This window comes from Pteropus vampyrus, unplaced genomic scaffold (assembly GCF_000151845.1).
Source record: "Pteropus vampyrus isolate Shadow unplaced genomic scaffold, Pvam_2.0 Scaffold86, whole genome shotgun sequence".
Lineage (NCBI taxonomy): Eukaryota > Metazoa > Chordata > Mammalia > Chiroptera > Pteropodidae > Pteropus > Pteropus vampyrus.
This window is the reverse complement of record NW_011888867.1, coordinates 644,415-661,263: the sequence shown is the minus strand read 5'-3', so window position 1 is coordinate 661,263 and position 16,849 is coordinate 644,415. Positions and strand designations below refer to the sequence as shown.

General features: G+C 54.4%; 1 protein-coding gene across 1 annotated transcript in view; it reads left to right on the top strand.

Annotated features, from left to right (window-relative positions):
* LOC105294399 (protein-arginine deiminase type-1) overlaps positions 1–16,172 on the top strand; it is a 43,727-nt gene extending 27,555 nt beyond the window's left edge. The window contains exons 5-14 of the mRNA XM_011363600.2: positions 1,094–1,300; positions 1,449–1,552; positions 2,601–2,724; positions 3,146–3,250; positions 4,611–4,762; positions 8,669–8,813; positions 9,605–9,698; positions 10,839–10,918; positions 11,669–11,794; positions 14,123–16,172. Coding sequence (XP_011361902.1) covers positions 1,094–1,300; positions 1,449–1,552; positions 2,601–2,724; positions 3,146–3,250; positions 4,611–4,762; positions 8,669–8,813; positions 9,605–9,698; positions 10,839–10,918; positions 11,669–11,794; positions 14,123–14,356 — 1,371 coding nt within the window. The 3' untranslated portion in view covers positions 14,357–16,172. The remainder of the gene's footprint in view (positions 1–1,093; positions 1,301–1,448; positions 1,553–2,600; positions 2,725–3,145; positions 3,251–4,610; positions 4,763–8,668; positions 8,814–9,604; positions 9,699–10,838; positions 10,919–11,668; positions 11,795–14,122) is intronic.
* Positions 16,173–16,849: the final 677 nt, after the last annotated feature.

Genomic DNA, 16,849 nt, shown 5'->3' with positions numbered 1-16,849 from the left:
TCTCCTCCCCTCTGATCCCTGGATGCCTGACAAGCACTGTCCAGACAGGGCGAGGTCGGGCCAGGAGCTAGTGAAGCTGAGGCCCAGGCCCGCCCTTGGAACTGCTCTGCCAGAGATTTAATTAATCAAAGTCTGTGGCTTAAGAAAATACCAGTCCTCACCCCTGAGGTGCCCTACTACTCATTTTCGTCCATGGCAAGAGGCCTCTCCTAGCCCTTTCTTCTTCCTCTTCACCCTCCTCTGTTCAGACTGACTCAGAACCTGTCGTTCTGGCTAAATCGACCTAGCAGGAACCAGAATGTTCCTTCGGGTGCATCGATGGTGGCCGTTTAGGCAGAGGCCTGGCCCGAAAACCACTGTGGTACCAGAACGGGAGCAAAGTCTCAGTGAGTGAACTGATGACCGTTCCCGCAGCTGACCAGAGCGTGCCAGGGTGACATTCCCCAGCCAACCCTCAGGGGAGGACGACACGGGGCAGGGTGGAACCACTACATTTGTTTAGTCCATTTTACTACTCGATTTAAGAAAATAATAATAATTTTGCATAACATAAATTTAACTATTTTAAAGTCAACAGTTCAGTGGAATTTAGTGCAGTCTCAATGTGGTGCAGCCACCACCTTGGTCTGGTTCCGAGACATTCTCATCCCTCCCCCAATAAAACCCTGTACTGGTACCAGTCATTCCCCCGCCCCCTCCCCCCACCCCTGGCATCTACTGATCTGCTTTCCATGTCTATGGATTTGCTTATTCTGGACATTTCATGTAAATGGAATCATATACTACGTGGCCTTTTGTGTCCGGCTTCTTTCTCTTAGCATAGTGCTTTCATCGGTCGATGGATATTCGGGTTGTGTTCACCTTTTGTGCCAGATGTTTTGACCTCCTTATCTGGCTTAAAGCTTATGCTGACCGCATGAGAGATATCATGTTAGCCCATTGTACAGATGAGGAGCTGAGGTTGAGAGAGGTTGAGTCACTACGCTAAGGTCACCCAGCTTGTGCGTGGCAGAGCTGGAGAGGGGCCTCCGTAGATGTAACGCAAAGGCGGCTCTGCCCCTGGTTTCCTCACCGCCCCACACCTCTGTCCCAGCACTGGACCCCAGTGCTGACTCTGGTTCCCCTAGGTGGGAATTCCCTCTCAGACTACAAGCAGGTGCTGGGGCCCCATCATCAGTCCTACAAAGTGGAGCGGCAGCCAGGGGAGCGGAAGATCAGCTTCTACGTGGAGGGGCTCACCTTCCCTGATGCTGATTTCGTGGGGCTGGTCTCCCTCAGCGTCAGCCTGGTGGACAAAGAGGTATGTATGGCGTTGGGGGCTGTGTTAGGGGCTGAAGCGCTTGGGGGACCATTTTGGAGGCTCCAGCTGAGCAGGCTGGGGGCTGGGGGGGTTTTGAGGCCTGATGGGGCTCCCTGCAAGGCCCACTGAGTCCTCATTTTCCCCCCAGACACTGCCCGAGGTGCCCCTCTTCACAGACACTGTGGTCTTTCGCATGGCCCCCTGGATCATGACCCCCAACACCCAGCCCCCACTGGAGCTGTATGTCTGCAGGTGAGGCCTCACTCCTGCAGCTCTCCCACCATCCCTGGACTCTTAGAGATAGGAACAGAACGCTGTTTCGGGGTCGGCCTCTCATTCAGATGGGATGGATTCGTTGAAGGCACTCAAGGGCACAAGCTAGGAATAGGACAGCAGCAGGTGGGTTTGGGCCTGTCAGCCCCACCTGCCTTAAGCAGCTCGGGCCCTGGCTAAGGTCACCGACTTACCCTCCAGCGCCCCTGCCCCTATCCTATCCTGCCTGCAGCAGCCCCAGAATATTTTGGGTTTAGTTTAGGCTGTGAGACCAGGCCCTGTTCAGGCTGCCGGCGGCTGCAGGAAACTTAGCCTCGCTCTGATGTGGGTGTGCTTCTGGGCCTGCAGAGAACACGGGAACCCAGCCTCCAGGATCCGTTGAGAGCCCTGGCCCATCCCAGGTCCCTGGTCCTTCTGCCATCTCTCAGAATCCTTGTCAGGTTCCTGGATGGCTGGGTGAGCCTTGATTGGCAAGGCTACTCCAGACCCCTGCATCAGAGGTTGGACAAGTGGAAAGGGCCACAGTTGACTTGGAACATAAGCCATAAAGCCAAGAAAGTTGTGACCAAACAGGTTTGCTCTGCTTACCTGGGTCCAGGTGTATATAGATACTCAGAGATAACCCCACCCTGGCTCCTTTGTTTAGGTCAATTGTGTGGAACAGGAGTTGATGGGCTACCTGCCCCCTCACTGCCACCTTAACCAGTTAGATCCAGTCCCAAGGTCACCTGCTCCATGGCTGCCCCTGCTGGCTTCGGTGCCCTGCCTATGGGTTCTGCAGCCCTGGGCTTGCCCCCCTCACCTTGCACCTACCACCTGATGTGATCTGGAGACATTATCGATCTCCATCATTAGTCCCTGAGCCTCTCTAGGGCAGGGACTATTTTGAACCCCTGCATCCAGGGGCCACAGAGGGCCTAATACAGACTGGATCAAGGCCGCCCCATCTATCCCCTGCCTCCCCATCCTAAGGCCAAGGCCACAGTCAGAGGTTGTTATTACGCTCCCCCGTCCTTGTGTTTTGCAGCGTAATCGACCCTCATGGCTCAAATGAGAAATTTCTGGAGGACATGTCTGACCTGGCGTTGAAAGCCAACTGCAAGCTGATCATCTGCCCTTTGACCGAAAATCAAAACGACCGCTGGATCCAGGTGGGTGCAGGAGCAGATCCTGGAAGAGAGTTGGGGTGGCCCGGGAGGCCTGAGCCCTATCCTTCACCTGGCTTTGGGAAAGGGAGCCTGCACAGGTTCCTCATGGCCTCAATTTCCCGCGAGGAAGCCATGGAAGTCCTGGCTCCAGGACTCAGGGTGGGGGCGCGTAAAGCTTATGGGAACACTTCCCTGCTGCCTGCGTCATCTGTCTCTCTCACTTCCTACCAAACGCCCTGGTGCCAGACAGTCCTCTCCTGGCTGAGGTCCTAAAATGCCTCACCTCCTCCGCTGTCCCCAGCCTCCCACATCCTCCAAGTTTTGGGGAGGCTCTGCTGCCCTGCCCACCCCCAGCCCCCGGGGGCACATCTTGTTTTGAAAAACTACTCTGAGGTCACTGTGGTCTCTTCCTCTCCCTTCCTAGGATGAGATGGAGTTTGGCTACGTGGAGGCCCCACACAAATCCTTCCCAGTGGTCTTTGACTCCCCCCGAGACAGAGGCCTGAAGGATTTCCCCAAGAAGATCCTGGTACGTAGCAAAGAACGGAGTGGGGAACCCTTAGGCGGCTCCTCCTAAAAACATCAGTTTTGCCTGATCCTGGTTCTTTAAGGGACAAAAGGACACAGGCAGTGGGCTCTGGCACATAGGGAGGGAGTGAGAGGTTTGGGCAAATATGCAAATGACATGCGAATTACCCGTTTTGGGAGGCGCTGGCCAGGGAAATCCTCCTTGGGGGCCCTTCTCCCCCAAGGGGATGCCAACAGAGGGGTCAAACTGCCTGGGGAAACCGAACTGCCTTTTGGGTGGGGGGAATGCACCCTTAGTGAGCCCTCAAGGTTCTTGCTTTTATGAACCGGAGTTGGGAGGGGGCTCTCTTCAGATAAAAAGATTTTCTGAACACTTCCTGTGTGCCAGGTACTGTGCGGCCTCCTACGTGCAAGAGCAGCTCTAGCAACTGTGTACTGAGTTCCAGCCACTCCCCTAGCTTTACAAGGTTACTCATTTAATCCATGGAGGAGGACGCCCAAAGTCCCTCTTTACTGAGGCTCAGAGAGGTTAAGTAACTGGCCCAGGGCCACACAGCTAGTTAGTGGTGGCACCAAGGTGTAAAACCGGAGAGGCTGCCTCCATATCCTCTGTGCCTAACTGCTAGGCTAAACTAGGCTGGTCCCAAATCTCATGGTTAATGCGGTCAATGCTCGTGTACACCCGATCCACATCTTGGATAACCCCAGTGTCCAGGTGGGGGCTGTGATGGGAAATTCAGGAGCTTAAGGACACAGAGCAGGGACATTCACCCCAGCCTGGCGGGACCAGGGATAAGACTCAGCAGAGGTGACAGTGAGTCCTGCAGGGTGAGTCTGTGGCCAGGGCATTTTTCACTGATTTCACCTCTCATCTTTATAATTTCTTCTACTTTCTTTGGGTTTAATTGGCTGGTTTTTTTCCTAGCTGGAAATGGAAGCTTTCTCTTCCTAATATATATGTTTAAAGCTCTGGCAATTCCCTAGAACCGCAGCTCCACTAGCCCCGTGCAGGTTTTAACGGGCCGTATTTTCATTACCCTTCCCTTCGAAACATTGTCTAATTTCCATTGTGATTACTTCTGCGACCCATGGGTTCTTTAGAAGTGTGTTTCCTAATTTCCAAACGTTTGGGGGTTTACTAGTTATTGTTCTGTTATTGGCTCAAACTTTAATTGCACTATGCTTGGGATAGGGGGTGATCTGTGAAAAGTGAATAGGGGGTGTTTTACCGGAGGTGGGAGCCCTCCAGGACCGCCCCCCACCCCCCGCCCCCGTACTCCCTACCCCAAGAGCTGTCTCTTCTTGTTCTGACACCTCCTTCTTGGCGGGGGGGCGGGGGTGTCTTGCTGGTCCTCCCCCAGGGTCCTGACTTCGGATATGTAACCCGGGAAGTCCCATTCGCGGGCTCCTCCGGCCTTGACTCCTTCGGCAACCTGGACGTCAGCCCGCCGGTCACCGTGGGCAGCAAGGCGTACCCCCTGGGCCGCATTCTCATCGGCAGCAGCTACCCCAAGTGAGAGGCCAGGGCCGGGGCGTGGTGGAGGGCCTGGGGCGCCAACTGCAGCATCCGCCCTCACATCCCCTCCCCTTGAGCTCTATTCTCCAGTCTGAAAAGAGGTCTTAACTTTCTGCACGGAGTCCTAAAACCAAAGACTCAGAGACCTGGAACCTTTAATTTGAAAGGTCCCGGAATCTTAGGAGAAAACTGGTGCCCATGGTCTATTGGCCTGCCTGCTATTTCATGAGCTTTGTTACCAACGTTAATTACATATAGAGCAGGAGGCCTCACATAAAAAGCCAGATTTCTGGCTTCTTCCGAAAAATCGGAAGAGTTGGGGAGGAGATGTGCAATCTGGTGCAGAGGAGGAGATGGACTGCTGACCTCTCCCGGCAGGAGGTCAAAGCAGCTGCTGTCCTGGCAGTAGCTTGAAGGGCCCAGAGGTGACCACAGGCTGCAGGTGAGTGAGTGGTGTGAGTGAGTGGCTGGTCAGGATACCAAGGCAGAAGGGCCTGGGGCCTCTAGACAGTCACTCTGCGATGGAGAAGGACCAGAGAGGAAGGAGCACAGACTTTGGAATATGATGGACTTGGGTTCGAGTCCGGGCTCTGTCACATCATTTGGGGTTTATAACCTAACCAGGGCTTACCACAGTGCCTGGCACATAGTTAAGTGCTCAATTAATTCATTTAAAACTATTTGTTGCATGCCTACTATGTGCCAAGCACTGCTGAAGGCACTGAGGATATATCAGTGGACAAAAAAGTTACACGATTAAATGAACAAATTTTACATGCTATACTTCAGTTTCCTCATCTGTAAAATGGGCTTATTAAGAATCCCTGTCCTTGCTGTCTAACCAGCCTTCCCAGGGATAAAGTGTTCACGTCCAGTATGGTTTAGCTGGCCCCCCGTAGCAGACCTGCTTTGAAGCAGGTTGGAACTCAAAGTTATTGATGACCCATGAGCCACGAACGTAATGCTTCACCCAGGTTTCCTCATTTAATTTTTACAGCACTTTCATGGAGTTGAAAGGATTGTTACCCCATTTTTCAGATGAGGAAGTTGGGGCTCAGAAAAGCGAAGCTAATGCACTCATGTGTTCATTCATTTAACACTTCAATAAATATTTATTGAGACTTCATGCATGCCAGATCTGAGGCCCAGTGCTTGGGGTCAAAGGAATGTTCTGGGAGCTCCCAGGTTCACAGCAAGGACCCCAGGTAGGAAGGTGTGGAGTCTCCAGTGCAGCTGTGCCCCCATGCCATTGGCCATTGTATTGAAAACCGGGAACAAAGCCCTTGGTGAACAGATGGGGCCCTGAGGTTCAGAGGCTACTGCCTGGGACCACACAGCGAGTTAGCAGTATAGTAAGAACCCAGGTCTCCTCCGTGAGCCCCAAATTAAAATTTAACACCCAGGCTGCTGTCTCGTGTTCCTGTCTTGGCCTCTGACTTCGGCAGTGAACAAAACAGACAATCTAATACATTCCAGCAGGACGGAACAGACAATTAGCAAACATAATCAATAAGTGATCATTCTAGCATGTTAGGTAAAGAAAGCCTTGGTGAGAAGTTGTCGTTTAAACAAAGCCCTGAAGGAAATGAGGGGGTTAAAAAGATGTGGCTATTTGGGAGGAGAATGGGCAAGGGAGTGGAAACAGCCAGTGCAAAGGCCCTGAGGCAGGAGTGTGCTGGAGGCATCAGAGGACTAGCAAGGAGGCCTGTGGGGCTGGAGCAGAGTGAGCACAGGGACAGAGCCCAGGTCATGACCTGGACCTGTGATCTGTACTATATCCTACGGTTATCATGAGGATTAAGCAAGATACTTAGTATGAGGAGCCTCAAGCGGGCACACAGAAGGTGCTCAACAAATGCCTCGTCTATGCTCTGCTATTTCAGGTTCTCCGTGCTCTGCTCCCTACATTTAAAACAATCTTTGAGCAATTCTGCCTCCTGGTGGTGACACTGATGTAACTCAGAGACCAGGTCTGATGCCTCTCAGGGCTGGTGGAATCATTGGTCCATGCCTCGTTCACAAATATTTTTTGAACATTTATCATGTAAGGGCTACTAGATTACAGCAGTGGATGCAGGAAAGAAATGCCCAGCCCTCCTGGGGCTTCTATTTTAGTGGGATGCCAGCCAATAAACAGGGCACAGTCAAGAAAGGCATCAGCAGTGCCCAGGGCTGGCAACAAGAGGGCAACGTCACCACAGGGCCGCCAGGTCATTGCCACTCACCGTCAAACTGGGCCGCCTCCCCGTGCCCATCCTCTCTCTTCTCTTGGAACAGTCTGAGGCAGACACTGGGGCTAGCCAGGAGCAGCCGGAAGCCCTGGCACAGAGGGAGGGAGAATGGCTCAGGGCGCAGGTGTCCCCTAGGTGCAGGCAGCCCCGAACTGGGGAGGGGCCCGAGTTCAGAGGCCAGACCACCAATGGGACTCCCCTCTCCTCCTCACTCCCCCCACCCCCACCAGGCACAAAGAACTATCAGCAGTCCCCCAATCCTCCAAGCTGGTTTATGCCTCCAGGCCTTTGACCATGACCTTGTCCCTGCCTGGAGGCCCCTCCCCACTTTGTCCACCTGGACACCCAGCCTCCCCTCCCAGGCCGTTTGCTCCCTGAGGGCTGTGCCCTCTCTAGCCACCTCTGCAAGGTGGTGGAGCCCAGTGGTTAACATGCTGGCCCAGAGCCCATCGTCTGGGTTCGAATATCAAGTGTGCCAAATAGTGACCATATGCTGCAGAGAAAAATAAAGCTGGGAAGGGAGCTGAAGGATCGTTGCAATTTTCAAAGGCCTCATAGAGAAAGCTGGTGACATTTGAGTTAAACCTGAAAAAAGTGAGGGAGTAAGCCATGGGGATGTTGGGAGTGGGTGACAATTCCTGGTAGAAGGAACAGCATGTGCAAAGGCCCTGAGGCAGGAATGTACCTGGTACATTCAAGCGACGGCAGGAGGCCAGCATAGCTGGGACTGAGCAAACGGAGAGGAGAGGGGCAGAAGGAGGGTCACCAGGTTTGGTGGGTCCATTCAGGTCATTGTGAGGACTTGAATGGGATGAGAGCGAGGTGAGGGTTTTGTCTGAAAGAGGGACGTGCTCTGACGTTTAAAAGCCTCCCCTGGTTAGACTGTAGAGGAGAAAGGGAGAAAGCAGAGAGACTGGGCAAGGGGCAAGCCACAGGGTTATTTAGGTATTTAGGTGAGGGAAGTGTCACAGGCCAGGTGGTGGCAGAGGAGGAGCCGGAGAAGGGTTGGATTGTGTTCTGCTTAGGGCTGGGGAGCTCATCCACACGTCCTTAAACTGGGCAAGCAAGAATTATGTGATCCCTTTTCGTATAGGAAAAAAATCTCTATACAGATAGTATATATGTCTGTGTTTGCACATGGTTATGTGTGCCAGGGAAAGGTGGAAAAGGCCTAAAGCATAATATATTATTCTGACTTTGGACAAGTCACCCCCTTGAACTTTCTAGGCCTCAGCTGCCTCATCTGTGAAATGGGCACATAGCCCTTGCCTGGGGCAGCGTCGGAGTCCCTGCATACACAGGCAGCTTTGGTTAACGTGTCCTCGCACAGTTCTGGGACACCGGCTCCCGTGCCCCTGTTCCCTGTTCTAGGCCACCTCCCTCCTTCCCCCTCCACCACTGCCTCCCCTCTCTCTGGTAATAAAGAATGGCTTGAAAATGCCCAGACCTCATTTCGGGAACTTCTGGGGATCAGACAGTAATCCCCAAGTGACTGGGACAGTGGTTCTCTTGAACATGAATCAGCTGAGACACTTGTCCACCTGCAGGTTCCATATCCTCAGATGTGCCACATCCTCAAAGACTCTGAGGTGTGGAGGACGTCAGGGCCCTGAGTCTGACCCTCATACCCACAGGTCACCGTAAGCTGATGCCTGCTCTCTCCCTCTCTCAGGTCAGGTGGGCGTCGAATGGCCAGGGTGGTGCGTGACTTCCTGAAGGCCCAGCAGGTGCAGGCACCTGTGGAGCTGTACTCTGACTGGCTCTCTGTGGGCCACGTGGATGAGTTCCTGAGCTTTGTGCCTACTTCCGACCAAAAGGTGCGTCCCCTCTCCTCCTGCCTGAGCCACCTCTGTCCCTGCCTGAGCTGATGAGATGAAACAAGGCAAAGCCACTTGGAACCAGAACAACACCTGTGTCCATAGTGAGCTCAGAGTCAGTGTGTTAATCAGCGAGGGCTTCCTGGAGGAGGTCAGAGCCCAGGTCAGGAGGGCGCTCATTGGCTCACTACTCATACACTCATCCTTACACTTACTGGGTGTTTGTTCTAATCCAAACCTCTTGGCCAAGACCCAGAAATGACACTGATAATAACTGATAACATTTACTGAGCATCTACTATGTGTACATGTTTTAATTCCTTTACTCCCCATGATGTGGGTACTATCATTATCGCCCTCATTTTACAGATGAGGAAACTGAGGCTCAGAAGGGCAATTAACTGGTAGGGTAAGATCCAAACCCAGACAGTGGGCTCTGGGCCGGCATGTTAACCACTGGGCTCCACCACCTTGCAGAGGTGGCTAGAGAGGGCACAGCCCTCAGGGAGCAAACAGCCTGAGAGGGGAGGCTGGGTGTCCTGGTGGACAAAGTGGGGAGGGGCCTCCAGGCAGGGACAAGGTCGTGGTCAAAGGCCTGGAGGCATAAACCAGCTTGGAGGATTGGGGGACTGCTGATAGTTCTTTGTGCCTGGTGGGGGTGGGGGGAGTGAGGGGGAGAGGGGAGTCCCATTCGTGGTCTGGCCTCTGAACTCGGGCCCCTCCCGCGTTTGGGGCTGCCTGCACCTAGGGGACACCTGCGCCCTGAGCCATTCTCCCTCCCTCTGTGCCAGGGCTTCCGGCTGCTCCTGGCTAGCCCCAGTGTCTGCCTCAGACTGTTCCAAGAGAAGAAAGAGGATGGGCACGGGGAGGCGGCCCAGTTTGACGGTGAGTGGCAATGACCTGGCGGCCCTGTGGTGACGTTGCCCTCTCGTTGCCAGCCCTGGGCACTGCCGATGCCTTTTGTGGCTGTGCCCTGATTACCATTCCTTTGTCTGCAGATCTCTGAGCTCAGAGCCCGAATCACTCATTCTCCTGACTCCCTCCCATGAGAGCTAAAGATGAGGGCTCTGTCTTCCTTGGGCCAGGGAAGGGAAGCCTGGAGACCCACAGATTGCCCCAGGCACATGCAAGGGGCGACCTCCTCCATATAAAGGGTGGTTCTTGGCCACACCCCATGAGAGGAAAGGAACAGAAAGCAGCGAGCACTCCTGCCTGTCTGTGCGGGGCACCTTCACATTCTTGCCCCTTTGCTCTCCCACCTCCCCTCCGCCCCCGCTTATTCATTTTCACAAAGGAGGAAAGTGACATTCGGAGAGCAGTGGCTTACCCAGGCCACAGAGAGCAGCAGGGCTGCGGGGAAGGGGGGGCGTGAAGGGAGGGGAGAGGGTGGAGCGGGGTGGGGGGGTTGGGCGCTGAAGGAGGCAGGGGTGAGAAGCCAGGTGGATGGTCAGAGTCTCTGTGGACCCTCTTCTGGGAACCGACAGACCCTCCAAGGGCCTGGTTGGCCCCCTTGAACACGCCCCCTTCCCCACCCCAGACCTCAGTGCCCTCACCTGAGGAATGGAGCATTGGAAAGGAGGTGGAGTAGCCTATGGCCCTGACAGACCTGGGTTCAAGTTTTGGTCTTGCCGCCTGCTGGCTGTGAGATGCCGGGTGTGTTCTGAACCTCTCAGTGACTCGGTTTCCTCTTCTCTGAATTGGGGGTGATAATTACCCCTACTAAGCATTGTTTTAAAGGTTAATAATAAATCCAATAGTGGACCCAGGCATGGTGGGTGTTCGATAATGGTAGCTGTACTGTAATTATTAGGCCCTGAGCCCAGGAGTTCCTTCCCAAGGAGTCTGTAATCCATCTCCAGGATTTCCCAGCAGCCAGAGCCTAGTCCCATCAGGGTTTCCAGTCTCCGGCTTTCTCCATCCTGGCTTTGGACCCTGGCCCTGAGGTGGGAGGAAAATCATGGTCTGGATCATGCAGCCCCAGGCCTGAGGTGACCCTGGGCCTCTGTACTGTCCTTTCTCTTTCAGGATTAGAACACCAGGTGAAGAGAAGCATTAATGAAATGCTGGAGGACAGAAGCCTCCGGAGCGACAGTCTTTATGTACAGGTGGGGGGCTGGGCTGCTGCTTGCTCTCGGGGGTCCCCTACCCTCCAGAGAGAACTGCTGGGGTCGGAGTGTGGTGCAGGGTTCCGCCGTGGGCCTCCGGCTGTCCTGGAGGCTGCTGAAACCTGTTCCCAAGCCCCTGCCCTTGAGAACCCACAGTCTGATGGAAGAGACAAGGCCTTGCCAGTCTGATGAGGGAGATCTTGCCCTGCTCTGGGGAAATGATGGGTTTCTGGAAAGTAAAACTGAATTCTGAGAAGCCTGGTGAGAGGAGAGAGGTGTGGTAGAGAAATGGGGCCCTGTGGGGGTGAGGGCTGGGGTGGGGGGAGTCAGGGAGATCTGGAGCGGGGTCTCAGGAAGGGGCCAGGCTAATGCCTGCGCATGCCTGGCGCAGGGCCTGGGCAGAGTCCACGGCTCAGTAAGCCGGAGGAGAGTCCCCGCTTCTCCCCAGCCGTGCCGGCACTTTCTTCCAAACGGATGAGAAGGGCTGGAGCATAAGCACTCCGTGGCTGGGACAGCGTAGTATAGTGGCAAGGACTTTGGAACCAGAAACTGCCAGAGTCCAGACTCCAGCTCTGCCACTTCCTAGCTCTGTGCCCTTGGGCAGGTCACTTGAGCCCATCTGGGGCTAGCAGTGGCACAAAGATCAAAGGAATTAAGGGCAAAGAGGGCCCTGCTCAGTGCCCAGCACACAGTAGGTGTTCAGCAAGCGTTAGATCCTCACTTGCTCCCTGCCCCTCCCCCCCCCCCCAGAAATGCATCGACTGGAACCGGGAGGTGCTGAAGCGGGAGCTGGGCCTGACCGAGCAGGACATCGTGGACATCCCCCAGCTCTTCTTCCTGAGGGGATCCTATGCGGAAGCCTTCTTCCCGGATATGGTGAGAGCGTGGGTGGAGGACCGGTCATTTTCTGTCTCTGGGGCCTGGTGGGGTCCCTGTGGGGGGTCAGCTGGACTCCAGAGCACCTGGGTAGTGTCCATGTGGCCAGATATAGAACATCTCCATGGGGCTCCCGAGTGGGTCAGGCGGTGGCAGCCTCCCTGGCTGTCATTAACTTGGGCACCTGACAAGCAGATGAGCAGATTGTGAGCTCACTGGCGTGGCCTCTGGGAGGGGTGTGAGTGATGCTGTTGGCTCGGTCCTGGCCAGAGTGCCCATTAACCCCCTGGGAAAGGATGCTGGGGTGTCGGCAGCTGTGAGGGATGGTCCCTCAGGATGGGAGACTGTCCCTCTTCAGCCTGATGCCTTTAACTAGAATCCTCGTCATTGGACAAACTGAGGGTTGGAGAGAATGCTAGGGTCCACATGCTGATTGGAGGCAGAGGTATGGTGGTCCTGAGAGAGACTCTAAGGCAGGGCGTCTCTGCCTTGGTTCTACTGGTACTTGGGGCTGGATACTTTCTTTATTGTAAGGGGCTGCCTTGTGCATCAGGGATGGTGCAGCATCCCCGTCCCCTGCCCACTAGATGACAATAGAGCTCGTTTAACAACCAAAAATGCCCTGGGGGCAAGATCGCCCTTGGATGAGAAACACTGTTCTAAGGCAGTGCTGTTAGAACTTTGTGGGATGATAGAAATGTTCTGTATCTGCACAATATGATGCGGGAGCCACACTGAGCCACATGTGGCTACTGAGCACTTGAAATGTGGCCTATGTGGTTGAGGAACAAAATTTTTACTTTTATTTCATTTTAATTTTGATAGTCACATGTGGCTAGTGGCTACTGTTAGACAACGAAGCTCTAAGGGGCAACCTGGCTCTGGTTCTAGCTGAGGATTGGGAGGAAGGCCTGGGCTGGAGTCCATGACCTTGGCCATCTCACCTTGGTCTGTGGCCTTCCCCCCTTCCCCACACTTGAGGGAAGCCCCCTCCACAACACACACCCCTCTGTGGGAGTGTCCCAGCCCTAGTCCCAGCCCTGCTAAAAGATGTCCTCCCTAGAAGGGCCCTTGGGGAATACTCAGTTAACCCCCTCATTTGTCTTATGGGAAAACTGAGGCCCTCGGAGGAGAGCGATGGACTTGCCTGAGGTCTTCCAGTGAGCGGTGGGCCCGCCTCAGTGTCCTGAGTCCTCATACAGGAGGAAGGCCACCTGGGCCGGCTCTGGTCCTGAATCCGGAACCTGGCTCCTCTCCCTGACCGTCATTACTCCACTCCCACCCCAGACTGTTCTGGCCCATTTGTGGACAACTAGGTAGCTCAGGGCCAAGGCCATGGCACTGACCCCATGGGACCTTCCAGCTTCATTTTGGTCCCAGTCTGGATGGCCCTGCAGGGCAGATTGAGGGTGAGGGATCAGGGCATGAAGAACATGAGGGCATAGAGTCCAGGGCAGCCCACCCCACATCCAGATGACTCAGCACCGCCCTTTAGACAGCAGGTCCACAGTGTCTCTTTTGAATACAAAGGGCAGCTTTCTGGCCATCAGACTTCGGCTAAGATTTCCTGTTAGAAACCTCCACACCTTCTACCCTTTCCCAGGATTAGGGCCCCCAGCCAGGGAAGCAGAGGTGCTACCAGAGGTAAACCAGATGCACCCCCAAGGGCTCCCAGGCTGTTGCCCCAACTCCTCAACCCCCCAGGGAGCCACAGCGTTACATTCTTGCAGAGGATAAAGAACCCAGGTTTTAGTGTGAGTTGGACCCAAACCAGATTTTAATCTCCCCTTTCTCTGATTGTGTGTCCAAGCCACAGCCTCAGAGGGAGGCTATGAGGTTTAGTGATGCTATATCTGGCACACAGAAGATGCTCAATAAATGGTAACAATTATCAGGGCTTCCAGGGACAGCTGAGCAAGTTGTGTACTGCATAAGTGCACCACACCTACAAGGACACTCACATCACAGACTTTTAGATGTGTGCATTTGTTGTGCAAGTTTCTGACAGGTGATGCTAAAATCTCATTCTAACCAAGTGGTTATGACAATTTTCTGATAGATAGAAGAAAGTGTGGGAGGAGGAAGGGGTGACTTTAATTCAAATAAAGTTACCATGTATGTTACCGGCAGCCCTCCTTTGATTAATTCTGTCTTTCAACCATGAATCATTTCTTCTATGCTTCCATAGATCTTCATTCTTGAGTGATGCAGGCAAGGATGAGACAGGCCCTGGGAATGAGTCTGCCAGAGCCAGAGTCTAGAAGGGGCCCCCAGGCATACAGTGTCCCCAGCCAGCCAGGCCTCCCTGTTGCCTTCTCTTTTCTACAGGTCAACATGGTGGTTTTAGGCAAGTACCTGGGCATCCCCAAGCCCTTCGGGCCCATCGTCAATGGCCGCTGCTGCCTGGAGGAGAAGGTGCGGTCGCTGCTGGAGCCGCTGGGCCTCCACTGCATCTTCATCAACGACTACTTGTCCTACCACAAGCTGCTCGGGGAGATCCACTGTGGCACCAACGTGCTCCGGAAGCCCTTCCCCTTCAAGTGGTGGCACATGGTTCCCTGAGCCCACTCCCCGCCCGCTGTCTTCTCTGCCTGCCTGCCAAGGAACCCTGTCCGAGAGTGAGGAACCTCCCCCGGGCATCCATCCTCTCCCGGAGCCTTGGGCACATCCCCCTGAGTATCTGCAAACGTGCTGGCCACTGTAAGCACAGGGGTGGACACAGGGATGGATGCCAAGCGTCCTTGCCTCTGGCACGGCCTGCCCAGCCCCAGGACTGCCCTCATTCCTCCCTCTCTTCTGCAACTCCCAGAGGCTCTGGAGATCGACAGCCCTTCCACGTTCGAGGTGGGCGGTGTGTGGCCTTGGCAGTGCCCCGCTTTAAATTTCTCCCCCGAGTCCTGACACTCCCTTTGGGTTCGCACTAGGAATGGGGCCCCGGGGGCCTGTGCTCTGGTGCAAGGGCCCTGGGTCTAGGCCACCTGTGGCTCTTGTAAGACAAGGAAGGGGGACCCGAGGCACCTTCTTTCCTCAACCAACTATCTTCTCCGGCAGGGGACCCCAGGCTGTGACCTCCCAGCACCATCAGCCATATTTACATAGGCAAATAAGGACCGGAAAACCCAGCTTCAGAGGGCCTGCTTTAAAAAGAAAAAAAAAAGGCAACAAAAACCCTTTAATACTTGACTCTGTCCTCAGAAGGGTGCTTGTTACCTGTGTGAAAGGCCTGTAATTAAGAATGCTGGCTGCTTCCAGCTCGAAAATGCTGCAAGGCTAAAGCGAGGCCTGGGAGGGCACACGGAGCAAGGCCCGGCAGGAGGGGCGGAGGCCAGGATGGCAGAGAAGGCCGAGGCAAGAGGACAAAACCTGGGGCCTGGCTTCTGTGTCCTAGGGCTGCTGGGCTTTGGACTCTGGACTCTGGATGTGAAGGTGGCTAGCTGTTCCAGATGTAGCAGGGAGTGGAGGCCCAGAGGTTAGAAGAGGGTGCGGGGGCCATTAGGTTATCTCTGAAGGTGGGGTTTAATTTCCTTTAATAGTCTCTAATTATTCCCCTTCCTTCTGCAGGCAGTGGGAGGGGAGGCTTGCCTGGTTTCTCTCAGCAAGCCCGAGACCCTGTGTGTAGCTTGGGTTTCCCCTGTGAGTAAACCCCAGTGGCAGCCCTGTGTCCCCTCCCATAGAGGGGAAGATGGAGCTGCCACAGGGGTTAATAGTCTGGCCCCGGGTGAAGTCACCGAGACCTGCATAGGCAGGCAGGCTTGTCCAGTGAAGGGCAAGAGATGGCCCCTGGCCCAGGAATGGCCACTGGGGAGCTGGCCTGCTCCCCCCACTGCCTGTGGGGCCATGTCAGGACCTCAGCCCCCAGGCCTTCATCTTCTGGGTTTTCGGTGGCCCCTCGTGAGTCCTAGATTGTCGCGAGACTTAGGCTGAGCCAGCTGCCTTAAACTCTTGTAGCCTTAAAACACGTAGTAATCAGAAGCTTACATGGAAACGCAGCGCATGAACCTGATAAAAACAGAACTGCTCTGTTTAAGGTGGTGGGGGCACCACCTCGACTTCCAGAAGGTTCTCTGGAATCCCATTTGCAAGCCCATGGTCTAACCTGCTCACTCTCTGATTATAATCGTGAGGACGCCTAGACTGAGCCAAGAGGAGAAGGAAGCTCTTCAGGGGCCAAGGGTGTGTGGTGACCCAGGCTGGACCAGGAAAAGGATGGAGAGGGGAGGTGGTATGGCAGAGAGATGGGGGCGGGGAGCACATCTTCTAGAGTGATGCTGTGTGATAAGTGCTGGAATTGCTGTTGGGGCTGTTGGAGATGCTGCTGTCCCCTGTGAGAATATTCTGGGTGACCGGTCACCTCTTTTCTGATTAATAAAAATGTCGACATGCATTTCTTCAAGTGGCTGCCTCCCTAACTTCTTTTTGTTGGGCTGTGGGGAGGAGGGAAAAAAATGAGGGGGCTTGGCTTCCTGTGTCACCTCCTATGCACCAGGTCCTTGGCTCAACTTCCGCTGGCCATGGGCAGCTTCTACCCAGCTGGGAGAGCCCCCGGGACCAGCCCTGGGCGGGCAGGCTACCTCAGCAGGATGGCTGGCACATGCCCATTGCCCTGCTGAGATGGCTGTGGGGGGAGCGTGGGTCCTACCTCTTCATTTCTTCTCCCTTTCCTGGGCTACCTTCTCCATCTCTCAGAGGACAGACAAGCTGGGCCCTATTGGCAGAAGTGGGAGAGTCCCCAGCAGGATTGGTGCCCAGGGCCATAGGCCATTATGATTCCCTTTCATTCCTGCCTCTCTAGCCACTATATTACCCAGCCTCAGTGGACTCATTTCAGAGGCCTGAAAATATTGCCCCTCATATCCTATACACTTGCTGCTGCCCCAGATTGCACCCTTCAGCATTCACCCACTCACTTATTCATTTTATTTTAGCTTTTGTTGTGGACAAAGAAGCAAAAAGTTTTTGCCATTAGTCATTAACACTTTAGTCTGAATGAATCAGAGATCTTTTTCTAAAAGCCGATATTAACTGGGAAGAGGAGAAGAAGGCATGGGTCTACTG